This window comes from Notolepis coatsorum (assembly GCF_963971535.1).
Source record: "Notolepis coatsorum genome assembly, chromosome: 18".
Lineage (NCBI taxonomy): Eukaryota > Metazoa > Chordata > Actinopteri > Aulopiformes > Paralepididae > Notolepis > Notolepis coatsorum.
The window spans coordinates 70,191,777-70,207,972 of NC_140182.1; the positions used below are offsets into that span (position 1 = coordinate 70,191,777).

The window sequence follows — 16,196 nt, forward strand, 5'->3', positions numbered from 1 at the left end:
ACTGGATTGCTGAAACGCAAAAGAGAGCCTTCCCACAAGAAATGAAGGAATTGCAAAAGGGAACGGATATTCACAAGCACTCGAAAATTAAAGATCTAAACCCATTCTTGGATAATGGAGTAATGCGAGTTGGAGGTAGATTGCAAAAATCAAGCCTCAGATATGGACAAAAGCATCCGTTTATTCTACCCACGCATGACTTATTTACAGAACTGGAAATAAAACATGCGCATGAAGAGGTAATGCATAATGGACTTCAGAACACCTTAACACAGCTACGTGAACGTTTCTGGATCCTAAGAGGACGACAAGCAACTAAACGGATTCTAAACAGATGTCTCATTTGCAAAAGGTTTACAACCAAGGCCAGTCAAGAAATAACAGCACCTTTACCTACGGACAGGACAAATGAAGCTGCACCATTTGAAGTGACTGGAGTTGACTTTGCAGGGCCGTTGTACGTCAGACCTAACCACAAAAAGGCCTACATTGCTTTATTCACGTGCGCAGTAACCAGAGCTGTTCACTTAGAATTAGTGTCAGACTTGACGACACCTAACTTTCTTTTGGCCTTCAGAAGGTTTATTGCAAGAAGAGGCATTTGCTCAACAATTTATTCAGACAATGCACAGACATTTAAAAGGGCATCACAGGACTTGAACGAAATATGGAAATCAATGAAATCCAACCAAGTGAAGGACTTCTTTGCAGAAAAATGGATAAACTGGAAGTTTATTGTGGAAAGAGCTGCATGGTGGGGTGGTATATGGGAGCGTATGGTGCGTTCAGTCAAGACCAGCCTCAAAAGAATTGTGGGAAAAGCATTTCTGAGCTTCGAGGAACTGCAGACCTTTCTGACTGAAGTGGAGGCAGTGATCAATTCAAGACCACTCACTTATGTGGACCACGAAAGCGAGGTGGCACCTCTAACCCCAGCTCACTTCCTGGTAGGAAACCGACTGACGACACTACCACCACAGACTGTAAAAGAGTCAAACATACAACAAGGAACTCGAAAGGACATGAACAAGAGATGGCGATACAGAGAACGTCTCGTCAATGGATACTGGAATCGGTGGAGAAGTGAATACCTGATGGAATTGAGATCTGCTCACGCATCCTCCACAAAGAAAACAACACCACTGAAGGAAGGTGATGTGGTACTGGTAAACGAACACATGTTGCCAAGACAACTCTGGAAAATGGGTAGGATACATGAAGTATTCCCAGGTCGTGATGGCAAAACTAGAAGTTGCTCAATACAGTTACCAGGAAGGAAAATGATCAGACGGCCAATACAGTTATTGTATAACCTTGAGATTAATTGATGAACAGTGTTCATCGGGCCGGAGTTTGTTGCAACTATTATTATAAATAATATAAATTTTCTTTCAGACTCATAAAGTAAAATATAATACACACACATAGTTAATTGGTGATAACGTTTTGTCTTATTTGTTTTATTTTTCTTTATTGACAATGAAAGTGCAATGCTTGTTCGCCAACAAAACTAATGCAGTTTGTCTTTCAGCACCACGCAAGAGTGGACAGCTCCTGCCAACGTGTTCCAAAACACTGCAGCTGAGCTGAATTGTTTTTGATTATCATTAGAACCAGCTGTGTAATATAGGTGGCGTGCTCTTTGAGCACACAGCATGAAATGAAATGGAAATGAAATGTAATAGGACTTTGAACTGAACTGAACTGAACTGAAAGAATGCAAAGAGACTTTGAATTGAACTGAACTGAACTGAAAGAAAAAGAACTGAACTGAATTAGAATTTGTAACTAATAGAAAATAAAGGACCTTAAGATTTGATTCAAAAGAAAAGCAACGATTGGACATTCCTGATTTCATTCTTTGTAACACATGGAGACACATGGAAACACATGGGAAACACATGGAAACACATTGGAGACACATGGAGACACATGGGAAACACATGGAAACACATGGAGACACATGGAGACACATGGGAAACACATGGAAACACATGGAGACACATGGAGACACATGGAAACACATGGGAAACACATGGAAACACATTGGAGACACATGGGAAACACATGGAAACACATGGGAAACATGGAAAACACATGGGAAACACATAGAGACACATTGGAAACACATGGGGAACACATGGAAACACATGGGAAACACATGGGAGACACATTGGAAACACATGGGGAACACATGGAAACACATGGGAAACACATAGAGACACATTGGAAACACATGGGGAACACATGGGAAACATAGAAAAAACATGGGAAACACATAGAGACACATGGAGACACATGGGAAACATGGAAAAAAAACATGGGAAACACATAGAGACACATTGGAAACACATGGAAACACATGGAGACACATGGAGACACATGGAGACACATGGAGACACATGGAAACACATGGGAAACACATGGGAAACACATTGGAAACACATGGAAAATTGGAAACACATGGGAAACACATGGATACACATGGGAAACACATGGAAACACATTGGAAACACATTGGAAACACATGGAAACACATGGGAAACACATGGAAACACATGGGAAACACATGGAAACACATGGGAAACACATGGAGACACATGGAGACACATGGGAAACACATGGAAACACATTGGAAACACATGGGAAACACATGGGAAACACATGGGAAACACATGGGAAACACATGGAGACACATTGGAAACACATGGGAAACACATGGAGACACATGGAAACACATGGGAAACACATGGAAACACATGGGAAACACATGGAAACACATGGGAAACACATGGAAACACATGGGAAACACATGGAAACACATTGGAAACACATGGGACACACATGGAAACACATGGAAACACATGGGAAACACATGGAAACACATGGGAAACACATGGAAACACATGGGAAACACATGGAGACACATTGGAAACACATGGGAAACACATGAAACACATGGGAAACACATGGAAACACATTGGACACACATGGGAAACACATGGAGACACGTGGAGACACATGGAGACACATTGGAAACACATGGAGACACATTGGAAACACATGAAGACACATTGGAAACACATGGAGACACATGGAGACACATGGGACACACATGGAAACACATTGGAAACACATGGGAAACACATGGAGACACATGGAGACAGATGGAAAACATATGGAGACACATGGGAAACACATGGAGAGACATGGAGACACATGGAGACACATTGGAAACACATGGAGACACATTGGAAACACATGGAAACACATGGAGACACATGGAAACACATGGAGACACATGGAGACACATTGGAAACACATGGAGACACATGGAGACACATTGGAAACACATGGAGACACATTGGAAACACATGGAGACACATTGGAAACACATGGAGACACATGGAGACACATGGAAACACATGGAGACACATGGAGACTAGGGATGTCCGATATTATCGGCCTACCGATATTATCAGCCGATGTTGGCATTAAAATGTGATATCGAGGGCGCCCCAGTGGCGAACCACATAACGCGCTGAGACCCCTCCCCTCATCAAGGGGAGATTGCTCCAACCAAAGACGCCTGTGAACAACCGTTGACAGCATCCTAGCCCTCCCTGCGGTTATAGCTTGTGGCTGGGTCAAAAGCTGAATAACCCCAAAACCTTGCGCAATGGTTGACGTCGGCTGGTCCTAAGGCCCCACCACCCGACACCATTTTCGACAGAAAAGCAGCCAAATGAGCAATGTTGTTAGTTGCTGCTAAATTCTGTACTGCGGCAGTATAAGCCGGGCCGACCCGCCTCTTGGCATTGGCCGGGCGGGATACCGTTCCACCATGTCAGGGCAAAGGACCGATGCCACCTGCTTCACTAAGCACGGAACACCAGTGGCGGCTGCTGACCAAAGTCAATTACTAGTGAAGCACTGCTCCACTAGTAGTCATGCAAAGAAACTCCACTGCGGCACACCTGTGCATGCACCCGTGTAAGGGATAAATGAATGAATGAAAACTTTATTAACATATTGCAGAATGGGCTAGCCCAATACACACAATTGTTAAGGGGATGCAGACCAGAGAAAACGTTAATCCTGTCTACATCAGGGTCCCCCATTTTCAATTCCTAGATTCACAAATGCACACCTGCCCGGAGCCCTGTCGTCAGCCCATCCACCCATGTAAAGGGTAAATAAGCCTCAGCTAAAACCACCAACATTAGACACCGATTGACCGTCAGCATGAATGGTTAAGAGGAGGGAAGAGTGAAGACAGCCAGGGCGGGGTACATGGGAAACGGCGCCCCAAACATCTTAGCATTAGCATCAGCTGCGCGCTAGGATACTTGGAAAAACATCCAACAGTGAGTCATGATGACCACGTTTATCCAAATATGCCGCCCCCCCGCGCCAATACATCACCCGGTTGTCTCACGAGACAACGAGCAGTATTAAACATGCCAGTACCAATGCCTGCGAGCGCAGGTCCTACCTGGGCGCGACGTGGCTCGACTGCCAAACGCTGCGCGAAGTCCATCGGCCCGCTGTCAAACGACGAGGAAAACCCAGGATAGGACCGCCGTGCTGTCTGGACGTGCCGAGAAGGTGCCGGGGGCTGGCGTACTTCTGGCGAAACCCCAACATTGCGTAATTTCTCCCTACGCTTCATAACAAAATTCCACCTTCCACCTTCGCAAGTGCACATGCGCAGCTTCCGCGTTTGGAAAAGAATGAGGAAGGGTGAGGGCGTGACCACTTCCTGCCTGTTATAGGGGCATGCAGGGGAGTGGCGTGGTCACGTACAAGTGGGTGCATGTGTTTTGGTTTCCGTGGCACAGTAGGTTCTGGAGATAATGATATCTCAGAAGGCAGAGCGAGACGCAATGCCAGTAATGAAATATAACCAATGTAGCCAGTGGTTTAAATAATATGAGTAGATGTGAAATATATATAGAATATGGAAGATAGAAAAGGCTAGGGTATAAACAGTATGAACAGTACTGTACAGTGAACAGTGAGTATAAACAATATAGACAGTGGTAATAAATATGAATATATTATAGAAGATATAGCCAGTGTAAACAGTGATATAAATAGAATGAGTGGAAGACTAACTATGAATGAATTATAGGTTGTATATACTGTAAGTAGTATTGTTGTCAGAGTTGAATTGTACAGCGATCCTGGTGTGTATACCCAGTGCTACCTGAATTTCCCCAAGAGGATCAATAGACCCATAAGGAATTGCCATGTGGCAGATGAACAAATAACTCACAGTGAGTTCAAGCAGGAACAAAAAGGGTTCTTTAGAATTAAAATCAAATGTTTTTTTATTGTCATTGTATTACATACAACGAAACGTAGGCGCACTGCCTGAGGGGAGCATTCAAATATACAAACAGTAGGAAAATATACAAGAACAAATAGCAATAGAAAGTAAGAATAGTAAAAAAAGTTATAAACTTGCATGTACACATTCCACACAGTTATATAGCGTAGTGATTTTATTTTATTTTATTTTATTGATGGATTAAAAACACACAACAAGGATCCAAAGGATAACATGGGAAAGAGTAAAACCCTTATTTCCGTCATGGTCCCAGGACTGTTAGGCCACAACAAAAACACGACAATAACACAAAACGCATACATTTAAAACATTAGAAGACTAACCTATAGCAAACATTTTATACCCCACAATAACTAGAAACTGATTGGAAACCCATTAAAACTATAGGGGGCTATTCCTCTGTCCATGAGCCATTTCCTGATGCTTCTCTTGAAGCTGTGGAGGCTCGAGCACTGCTTGATGGGGATAGGCAGCTTGTTCCAATCCTGGGCTCCGGAGAAAGTAAGGGAGCACTGGCCCAGTTTGGATCGGAAAGAAGCAGGCTTCAGGTTTGCTATGCTTGCTCTAGTTCTGTGGTTGTGGGATTCATTGACCGGGGTGAAGTAGTTCTGGAAGTATCTAGGGGACCTTTGGTTTATAATATTGTGCACTATGTTCAGTCTGAGCTGGGTAACTCTGGCCTCCACAGGAAGCCAGTTTAGCTCCTGAAAGTGACTCCTCCCTATGTGGGTGCGAGGGCCAAGACCCATTACCACCCTTACCAGCTTATTTTGGGAAACCTGAAGCTTCTTTTTTATGGTCACTGTCAGGCCCTCGAACCAAGACACGCTACCATAGTCAAAGTGGCAGAGTCCTAGGTTATTTGCTAGTAGCCTGAGACTATCTCTGCCAAGGAGGTTGGCTTTCCTAGCTAGGTACCTGGTGCGGGCGTTGACTTTGCCCAGTACTTGGGAGGCCATAGCCTCCCCATCTAGTCTCCCGTCTATCATACAGCCTAGATACTTCGCTTTTTTTTGTGCTGTTTTAGGGTTACAGCTCCTAACTGGATATTAAACTCCCGTGCTTTCCTGAGCTTGGAGCCCAATAGTACTGCGTCTGTCTTACCTAGGTGAAGAGAAAGCCTGTTGTCCGAAAGCCAACTGCTGACCCCTGCAAGTTCTTCTCCTAGCATCTGTTCTAGTGTGTTCTGATCCTTGTGTGAGACTAGCAGGGCTGAGTCATCTGCAATAGTTACATGAGCATGCTGCTGACAATTCATTTATGTACAGTAAAAAAAGGAGCGGTCCTAGGACGCTTCCTTGTGGGACCCCACATACAATGGGCTTGGCCTCTGACATAGTGCCACTGACCTCAACCCGCTGGACCCTAACAGAAAGGTAGGAAGAGAACCATGATCTGACCACTGTCTCAGACATACCCAAGGCCTTAAGTTTGGAGAGCAGTAGGTCATGGTTCACTGTGTCAAAAGCCTTCTGTAGATCTAGAAGAACTAGCCCACACAGCTTACCTGAATCTATCTCCCTCCTGATACTGTCTGTAAGATTTGCTTCCTTTTTTATATATAGGGATGACTTTGGCATTCTTGAAGTCGGTGGGTACCTTGCCTAGGTCCAGGGAGAGGTTAATAATATGGGTTACTGATGGAGCTATAACTCCGACTGCATCCCTCAGAAACCTGGCACTGATGCCATCTACACCTGTGGCCTTCTTGATTTTAAGCTCACCCAGCATCGCAGCCACTTTGACTACTGACACCTTGCTTAAGGAGAATGAGTTTGCCTTAACCCCCTCGTTGGCTATAGTAGTTGGAAACAAAGTCATCACCAAACTGTTCTGTCTTGGGAGGTAGGTTTGAGACAAGCTTACCTGCTACCGATGTAAAGAAGTTATTAAAGATTGTGGCTACATTCTTTTTATCAAACTCCATTCCCTTGTCTGTGGACAGGCCTATGTTGGACTCAGTAGTCCTTTGGTTGGCATCGCCCCCACAGCCTAGCTGCTTGAGGGTTTTCTGCAGTTTAGTTGGGTCATTGCTGCTCTCCTTGATGGTTTCTGCAAAGTATTCTCTCTTAGCTATCCTGATCTTTTCCTGACTCTGGTTCCTGAGTCTTTTGAAGTGATCAAAGTCAGCCTGATCGTGAGAACAGTTAAACTTGGCTAGGGCTGAGTCCCTCAGTTTGATACTATCACCTATGGTGTGGTCAAACCATGGGTCTGTTCGCTGTTTCACTCTGGTTTGTCTAAGGGGGCTACAGAGTTTATAACCTTCAAGAACAGAGATTTAAAAGTGCCCCATGCTTGGTCTACCTCATTGGCCCTGAGAACTTGAGACCAGTTCACCTGCTCTAGCTGGGTCCTCAGAATGTCCCCTGAGTAATTCTTGAGGGATCTGGCAAAGATAGTTTTATGACCAGTTTTCAGGGAGTTTCCTCTGGGGGTCCTCGCGGCGTGCCAGGCAGAGAAGGGCCTTCACCTGTTGTAGGCCCTGTCCGATACGCTGGCGGTGTAATGGGTGGTGTCACCAGTGAACGCCTGGAGGGGTCTCGATGCCACGGCCTTGTTGACCTCACCAGGTCCCTTTTCTGGGGGTCCTGGCCCCCGGACTCAGCGGTAAGCCCGTCTTGTGTGGCCTGGGGCTGGGGCTGTCTTTTTTAATCCCGACCCCTCGGAATACCTCGCGGGTAGCATCGGGGTCTAACAACCACGACCCCACAAGGTGTGGGAGCGGTGATGCAGGCTTTTGTTTTCACGTACGTTCCCTGGTAGCGTGCGGAGCGCGCGGTCGGGTAGTCGGTGGCCTTTCTGTCCTGCGGTCTTGTGTTCTTAATAGTGAGCAGAGCGTGAAGCCACAACGCTATATAACGAAGGTTATCCTATAACCCTAGTTATATGAGTAGTGGCGAGCGCTGTGCTCTCACTCACTGAGGACCCCTATTGGTCTTCCATTTTAACGGTGAAAGACTAGGGAAGAGTGGAAGTACGGTCACACCCCTCGCTTATATACATGGGCAGATGTGGGCGTGGCCGGACAGGTGTAGGTGCATTGTGGCAGAAAGTTTTCAAGTTCACAGTATGTAATAGGGAATGTTCCAATAGTGAGCAGAGTGCTCGCCAAACCTTAGCAATGGAGAGAAGTGAGGGAGTGGGAGATGGAGAAAGATATCAAAGGTCAAGGGAGATAAAAAGAGAGGAACGATAGAGGGAGGTTAAGATTAGAGGAAAGTAAGTCCCACCTCTCATGGACTCTGTCTGTCACACAGTAGTACAGATAAAAAAAACAATCACAAGTTTCATCCCATTGTATGAAACCATAACCATAAAATACATTATTTTGTATTACATATATCTGATTTCTGTAAATTACTTACATACTGAGATTTTATATCTTGTATTAGTGTGTCTCAAATCTCCAAGGTTAGTGATAAGTAAGCATGGGGAACCCAATACACCTGGAGGCAACGCCGGGTAGGAGGAAGGCATGTCCCAACAGAGAGAGGGAACGACAGAGGAAATAAAACTGTAGGAAATTTAAAACAATTCACGTGAATTTCAACCTTATGCCCGAGCTCCATATTTAGTGTTCATATGGAACGATTCACTTTCCAACATACTCAATGAATGAATCACGTTTATCACATTTTAGCACAGTTTGAACACATACACAAATGCAGTATACACACAAACGTATACAACACACGCGCACTCACCTGTAATAATCCCAGTTTGGAAAGTGCAGTTTGTGTTGTCCTGCAGGGTCCTGTCAGGGAGTAGCCGGGCCTGTGAGCGGTGCAGTCTATACTGAATCCCACCAGATAACAGTGTGCCGCTGGTTCCTCTGCCACAGGATATAGCATGTGAGGCAGCATGTGTGTGTGTGTATATTCACCTGGTTGGCAGGAATGGGCTGCACCCCTCTCCCTCTATCTCTATCTCTCTCTATCTCTGTGACACAGCTGATAACCCCCCTGCCTTGTGGTTTATTGCACCCTAGGTCAGGCCTCTAGCTATCCCCCTGTGAGTGTTTTACAGTGTAAGACAACGTTGGCTAAATGGGCTGCAGAAGTTAGCAATCCGAGTACTACAGTAGATTTGTTTGCATACCATCACCTGCAAGAATTCACCTGGAATGCTGGAAGCCCCCCACAAAGGCCCCATTCACCAGAGAGGCACGGGGGCTAATGCAGTTAATAGATAGAGGAGGAAAAAAGAGGACTTACACACACAAAGAGAAAGAGTGTGTGTGTGTGTGTGTGTGGGGGGGCATGCGTGTGTCTGTTTGTGTGTGTGTCGTATGTGTGTATGAGAGAGGGGGAGGCAGGGCATCATCATAGTACATTAACAGCATGCATACTTTGTTAGATTAATAAAAATCCCAATCATGGATGGATGGACAGATGTAAAGATCATGCTCACAGTTAATCAAATACATTTCTTCTTCATTATTGTGAATTTGTTATATTAATTTGCAAATACAATAGCTTTTTGTGGAATTACTAATGGCTGACATTTTTTATTTTAACATGATTGGTTGCTGACAGGGGCACCTGTACGCCACAGAGTGGCAGCAGAGTCAACAGAGTACAAGTGTGGCTCCTGTCGCCATTTTCCTAACTGGATTTAAAAGTGATGAATTTTAATGCTGTGTTGCTGGTTTCATATTTTGAGCCAATGCCATTTGGTCTGTTCTGGAATTTGATTGGATGAGATTATTCATCGTCATAGAGTCAGGCGTGGTGTGGCTCACTTCTTCAGAGGCACCTCCGGATATAAGTTATACTTTTCACATCTCTGACATTTGCTTTTAGATCATTTCTCCAGTCTAAAAGACAATGACCATGGTGGCAAGTTCACATTCCCGTCTATGATCTGTGCATTTGTGGCATCGGCAACATCCTGAAACATGCACCATCGAATATCTCCAACCCCCATGACCTTGAGAATTCACAAAGAAAAACACCTAACAAAAATGTGTTTTTATTTTATTGTATTTTTTCTCATGAACAAAAGTTATGTTTTTTCCCCCCATATTATCAAAACACTAACTTTAAATAGTTACGAGCATAACTGTTTTGTTTGACACTACGTCTGCTGTATATAGTTCCCAACTCCATCTAGCCTACAGTGAGGCAGTGCTACGTGTGCGGAGCTGAGATGTGGTAGAGGAACAGTGGCTACATGGGCTGTGTTTGTGTGCAGGAAACGAAACAAAAAAAGACAGTAGAAAGAGTCTCAGTATTTTCTCCAGGCATGGCAAAGAGAGTTCCAGAACACTATATCGGTGCTCTGAATTGTCCGCCACTCTCCTTATCCAGAAAAGATCAACGCTAAACCATTTAGGAGAAAAGGTTCTAGAACTTTTCTATGACAGTGGGATTCCCAGAGTAACAAGTCAACATCGCACCCCTCCAGGAACGTCTCCGGGGATAGAGCCACAAGGAGGATTTAAAAAGAAGGTTTAGTTTATCTGCTCGGTCTGTTCATGGACCCCCAGGGACTGTGCATACAGCGGGAGAAGGCAGACGGACAGGGTGAGACTCAGCTGGACGCTCCTCCCCTCCCTCTGGCGGACTCCCGCCCCTTTCCCAGCCCCGTAGTCGTCTCCTCACACCTGGGTGTCACGCTTTAGTTCACTACGGGACGGAGGGATGCGATCTCCCAGTTTGGTAAAACTGGTGGACTGGCTGGGTTTAACAGAGCTTTCCCCAGCCTCTGGGCCTCTGGGGCGGGCAGGCAAGGTGGAACAGCGGCTCTTGGCCCTGGAGCGTGGCCCTGCGGGTGGAGGACCTTTCAGCACAAATAGTTCACTGGACAAGGAGGAGGCTTTGGGCTGGGGGTGCACGGGTACAGCGGGTGGAGATGGCATGGGAGGTGTAGACGACACAGGGGAGTGAGGGGGCGAGAAGGGGTCAGAGGAGACTGTTGCTGAAATGCCCAAAGGGAGAGGGATCAGAGGGGCATGTGTGGACATCTGCCGGAACTTGGTGAGGCTGATGGAGTGGCTGGGACGGGGCATGCTGTAAGCCTCAGGGCCACTCTGATGGAGAGGCAGGGTGGAGCAGCGGGCCTTGGCTCTGGAGCCTGGCTCTCTGGGAGGAGGATCTATTAGTGCAAAGAGCTTGGGGTCCGAAGCCCTGACTGCTGCTGTGGAGCCCACAAGACTCTGAGAAGAGCCTGTCCTAGATGATGGCTTAAACCATGCTGGGAGCTCCTGTTCTTGGTGGTACTCCTGCTGGGAGCTTCTCCTAGATGATGGGTTAGACTGTGCTGGGAGCTCGTGTTCTTTGTGGTACTCCTGCTTCGAGTCTGAGCGGGGCATCTCCACATCTACAGCTTTGGTCAAAGGAAGTTCTTCATCTGCATCAAAACAAATCCAATCAAACAAAACATTGGTCAGTAGATATAGACAAGATACATGCACTTCGTAAACAATATGACACAAACAAAAACAGGCAATGAAAAACTATAACACTACAAGAAAAACTACAAGAACTTCTCTCACCTAACAACAGTCCCATTTCAAACATGATGGAGTCCAGATCAACAGTAGGAGGCTCCTGAGTGTCTGACTTCACATCAGCTTTCTCCCCAACCAGGTTCAGTTCATCCATGAAGGAGTCCAGATCAACAGTAGGAGGCTCGTCCTTGTCTGCTTTCGCCTCAGCTTTCTCACCAACCAGGTTCAGTTCATCCATGAAGGAGTCCAGATCGACAGTAGGAGGCTCCTGAGTGTCTGCTTTCGCCTCAGCTTTCTCACCGACCAGGTTCAGTTCATCCATGAAGGAGTCCAGATCGACAGTAGGAGGCTCCTGAGTGTCTGCTTTCGCCTCAGCTTTCTCACCAACCAGGTTCAGTTCATCCATGAAGGAGTCCAGATCAACAGTAGGATGCTCATCCTTGTCCGCTTTCACCTCAGCTTCCTTTTCTTCTTCCTTGCTTTCTCCTCCTTCCTCTTTTCCCTCTCCCTCCCCTCCTCCCTTTTCTGCTTCACCAAGACCCTCTGTATTCACATCTTCTACCTGTTCTTTCCCTCCCCCTTCTCTTCCTCCTCCTCCTCTACCATCTTCTCCTCCTCCTTCATCTTCTGCTTCTTTGGACGAGTTCCTGAGCTCTGGGTCACTGTCACCGGTCTCCCTGAGCCTTCCCACATCAATCTCAACTGCCGCCTCTTCCTCCTCACGTCTCTCCTCCTCACGTCTCTCCTCCTCCTGCTCCTCCTCCTCACGTCTCTCCTCCTCACGTCTCTCCTCCTCACGTCTCTCCTCCTCCTCCTCCTCCTCCTCCTCTGTTGGTGCCTCCACCACAATGGCTACTTTGGGAGGGAAGTAGTTGGTGGCTCGACTCGCTGAACGAGACTTGCCGTGTCCGCCCGGTTCATCACTCAGCAGGTACTCCATCAACATCATGTTCTCCTTCTTTAGCTGCTCCCGCAGAGAGCGCGGCACGTCAGGGATCATCCAGGCAACCAACATGCTCAGGAACATGGCCAAGTTCTGCAACACAAAAGACAGCAGATATGTAGATTGATTGATTGATTGAAAACTTTATTAACAGATTGCAGAATGGGTACAATACAGTACAGCTCAATACAAACAACTGCTAAAAGGATGAAGACCAGAAAAGGACTTTTGTCTTGTTTACATAAGTGTCCACCATTTTCAATTCATCAAGACATTTATGACATACAAATATACGGTTCTGTGTAAGAAAGAATAGAAATCCGAAGGGGAAGAAACTGTACCTTAGGGTGGGGTGGGGGAGTGGGGGGAAATGTTTACATTTACAGGGGCCAGTTTCTAATTGCAGCCACCCGTAGGTGCTCTTTGAGAGCAGTTTTGAAGGAGGGTAGGGATTCACATTCCTTTACGGCTGTTCCACATTATTGTGGCATAATTGCGAAACGTGTTTAGTCCCTTGTTTGAGCCGAATCTGGGTTGAACATGATTTGTGGAACTCCCTCTGGTGTTGTGGTTGTGGACTTCACTGACCTTTAGGAAGTATTTGGACAGGTACATGCCATGGGTATCTTTGTGGTGTAGTGGATCTTGTAGACCTGGGCCCCGTTCCCCGTACCTGGATAACTGAGTTAGCCGGATAACTTTCGGGTAAGTCTGACTTAAGCCGGACTTTCCGATTCCCTGTACCTGGATTTTCCAAATCACCATGACAACAGATCCAAAAGTTTGAGCCTGGTCGAAAGCAGAGTTTAAGTTCAAGTTAGCCGGATCAAGCAAAGCCACGCCCCCGCAAAGAAAGTGACAGCTCGTTTCCTGAAATTATTCCCACAGCCTAGGATCTGCGTTATACCATTCTGAATTACGTTTTTGTGCTCCATTCTTCCAGAGGGGGCTTTTGAAATGTAAAATAGACCCAAAATGCTGATACTAAATTCACTTTGTCCTAAATAATGCACGTTATATATACCGTGGCGCTCGCTCGGTGCGATGTACACATTATGACGTGGTTATTTTAATTGTAACTGGGATTAAGATGTCTGATGAGATGCGCTGTTTGACGGATTTGAGAAATTGAATGAGCCGTTGACGTCACATTAATGAATGAGGATAAAGAAATAAAACTTCATTCAAAATAAAGAATATTCTAAACACGGGTCTCTCGTTCATTAATGTATAAACAATGAATTTATCCCATCTGGCACAGTGGCGCAGCGGTAGTGCTCAAGCCTGCCAACCCAGCGACCGGTGTTCGAAACCCTGTGTTTCCAATATAATTTTTTTGAATATAATATTAATGATTATACGCCAAAGTAGCCTGGTTTTAAGTTAAAATATTATAAATCTACATGCATTGAGGATGTCATTCTTTATATAGCTCTCAACGTGCACCAAATTGAATTATTCCTATATTGCAAAAAGAAGGAAACGACTAGGGTTTCGAACCCCGGTCGTCTGCGTGAAAGTCAAAAGAACAACCCGTTAGACCACAATGGAGATAAGTTAAAGATCGACTATACATCAATCAATGGGTAAGAGAGCCGTATCGTAATTCTGTATAACAGTTTAACTAATTATTTTCGCTAGCAAGATCTCATTTGATTATTCAATCCAGCAGGCAAGTTTAAAGAAATATAATCTGATTGATTGAGGTAATGAGGGACTTAAAATTAGCCTATAGATAACGCATTTAACTTGTCGGCGAGGCGATTGAGCCGTATTGCAATCTGTCAATAAAGTTTTAAATCAATTAATCAATCAATGCCGTTAGAGAAACAGGATCTCTGCCATCGATACGTGCTGGCTTTTCACCTGAAGCGGCCGCGCGCACTTAGCCTGGGTCTCAAGTCTGAATCGAGTTAACGAGACTGAATCCACCTTCGAGGAACAGGAAAATCCCGGCTTCAAACATCGGGTTAACTGAATCTGGATAATGACATCTTGATCGACTTAGTTGAACCAGGTACGAGAAACAGGGCCCAGGCCCATTGCAAGTTGCTGTACTCATCTACTCTAAGCCACCCTAGATTGTCATAATGTGCAGGGGTAAGGTGTGTTTTAGGAGTAAGGCCAAGCAGTAGTCTGACCAGTTTGTTTTGTGAAGTTTGGAGCCTTGTTTTTAGGGCCTTTGATGTGCTTTGGTACCATGAGGTGCAGGCATAGTAGAAACCTTGAATGAGTGCTCCTGTTAGAGTCTTAATAATAATAATAATAATAATAATAATAATAATAATAATAATAATAATAATAATAATAATAATAATAATAATAATAATAATAATAATAATAATAATAATAACTTTATTTGTATAGCACTTTTCATACAGAGGTTGCAGTTCAAAGTGCTTCACAACAGTAAAAATTACAGGCATAAGTGAGCATAAAAAATTAAATACAACGAGATAGAGAGGTAGCAAGGTAAGGCAAATCACAGTTCCTCAGTAATACAAATAATAAAATAGAATAGATTAGATAGAGTAAAAAAGTGCGGTTTGATTCAGTTTAAAATAGGCTAAAAATTATAAAATAGAACGGACAGTAAAAAAGTGTGATAAGATTGTTCAATAAAAATATATATAACAACAGAGCAGTTTATCACTCTTAGTACTTTGAGTTTCTTTACAAAGTTCTAACATACAACAGAGCATCGCTCTAACATACAACAGAGCAGTCCGTCGCTCTTACATACAACAGAGCAGTCCATCGCTCTAACATACAACAGAGCAGTCCATCGCTCTTAACACTTTGAGTTTATTTACAAAGTACAGTTCTAAATTACCTTATAGAACAACAGAGCAGTGCATCGCTCTTAACTTTGAGTTTCTTTACAAAGTTCAGTTTTGAATTACAACAGAGTAATGCTCTTAAAATTACAGTGCATAGGAGGTAGTGAGATATAATTAGCATAGAACCGACATATGAATTTGATTGGAAGTTTATGAAAGTAGGTAGGGTAAGAATAGTGCAGGTAAAGTACAATTTCAGGATAATTCAAATTAAGAAATTTGTCAGGATATCCCTGATGTTTCATTGAAATGCCTGAGCAAAGAGATCTTTTTAAGATGTCTAGCGAGTTGGCTTCCCTGATGTTTTGGGGTAGTTTGTTCCACAGTTTTGGGGCATAGTTGATAAAGGCTGCATTACCGATCCTATTTTTTTTTACTGTTTCTGGGAGTCTCTAGTAGTCCAGTAGCTGATGATCGCAGTGTTCTTGCTGGCCTGTAATTTATTAGAGTGTTGGCGATGTAGCTAGGTCCCTGTCCATTTAGAGCTTTGTATGTAAGGAGAAGGACCTTAAAGTGGAAATGAAGCAGTGCGATAAATACATATTCATAGCATCACATTAGTATTTAGATAAGCCACAGAAGAAATCACGTTATAAAAATAAGCAG

The 16,196-nt window shown here is 44.6% G+C and overlaps 1 protein-coding gene across 1 annotated transcript in view; it reads right to left on the minus strand.

The window, feature by feature from the left end:
- Nucleotides 1-10,955: 10,955 nt before the first annotated feature.
- ano2a (anoctamin 2a) overlaps nucleotides 10,956-16,196 on the minus strand; it is a gene marked incomplete at both ends in the record, with an annotated part of 102,621 nt that continues 97,380 nt past the window's right edge. The window contains 3 exons of the mRNA XM_084335228.1: nucleotides 10,956-11,707; nucleotides 11,853-12,332; nucleotides 12,711-12,843. Coding sequence (XP_084191354.1) covers nucleotides 10,956-11,707; nucleotides 11,853-12,332; nucleotides 12,711-12,843 — 1,365 coding nt within the window. The remainder of the gene's footprint in view (nucleotides 11,708-11,852; nucleotides 12,333-12,710; nucleotides 12,844-16,196) is intronic.